The following is an 880-nucleotide window of genomic DNA, read 5'->3' as shown; positions in this document are numbered from 1 at the left end:
CTAGACATCCCCAACGAGCTGTTCCTGGTGCTGGGGCTGGTGAGTCTGGTGGAGAACCTGCTGGTGGTGGCTGCCATCCTGAAGAACAGGAACCTGCACTCTCCCACCTACTACTTCATCTGCTGCCTGGCGGTGTCCGACATGCTGGTGAGCATCAGCAACCTGGTGGAGATGCTCTTCATGCTGCTGCTGGAGCACGGAGTGCTGGTGATGCGTCCCAACATTGTCCGCCACATGGACAACGTCATCGACGTGCTCATCTGCAGCTCCGTCATATCCTCCCTCTCCTTCCTGGGGGTCATCGCTGTCGACCGCATCATCACCATCTTCTACGCCCTGCGCTACCACAGCATCATGACGCTGCAGCGCGCTGTGGTGACCATGGCCAGCGTCTGGCTGGCCAGCACCACCTCCAGCACCATCTTTATCACCTACTACCGCAACAACACCATCCTTCTCTTCCTCATCGGCTTCTTCCTCTTCATGCTGGTCCTCATGCTGGTGCTCTACATCCACATGTTCGCCCTGGCACGTCACCACCTCCACAGCATCTCCAGCCAGCAGAAGCCACCGACTGCCCACCGTGGTGGCAGCCTGAAGGGTGCTGTCGCCCTCACCATCCTCCTGGGCGTCTTCTTCATCTGCTGGGGACCCTTCTTCTTCCACCTTATCCTCATCGTCACCTGCCCCACCAACCCCTTCTGCACCTGCTTCTTCAGCTACTTCAACCTCTTCCTCATCCTCATCATCTGTAACTCAGTGATCGACCCCCTCATCTATGCCTTCCGGAGCCAGGAGCTCCGGCGGACGCTGCGGGAGGCGGTGACATGCTCGTGGTAGGCAGCAGGACACGATACCGGCACGGCCGCCCCCGCCCCAA

General features: G+C 59.5%; 1 protein-coding gene across 1 annotated transcript; it reads left to right on the top strand.

The window, feature by feature from the left end:
- Window positions 1-6: 6 nt before the first annotated feature.
- MC1R (melanocortin 1 receptor (alpha melanocyte stimulating hormone receptor)) lies at window positions 7-845 on the top strand. Its single transcript, XM_009075096.1, has one exon. It carries the CDS (start codon window positions 142-144, stop codon window positions 838-840), a length of 699 nt encoding a protein of 232 aa, XP_009073344.1. The 5' UTR covers window positions 7-141; the 3' UTR covers window positions 841-845.
- Window positions 846-880: the final 35 nt, after the last annotated feature.

The sequence above is a fragment of the Acanthisitta chloris genome, unplaced genomic scaffold (assembly GCF_000695815.1).
Source record: "Acanthisitta chloris isolate BGI_N310 unplaced genomic scaffold, ASM69581v1 scaffold38705, whole genome shotgun sequence".
In the NCBI taxonomy this organism is placed as follows: Eukaryota; Metazoa; Chordata; class Aves; order Passeriformes; family Acanthisittidae; genus Acanthisitta; species Acanthisitta chloris.
This window is presented reverse-complemented; position numbering and strand designations above follow the sequence as displayed.

Excerpts from the sequence above, each read along its gene's own strand:
- MC1R (XM_009075096.1), top strand. The coding sequence starts at position 142 with ATGCTGGTGAGCATCAGCAACCTGGTGGAGATGCTCTTCATGCTGCTG.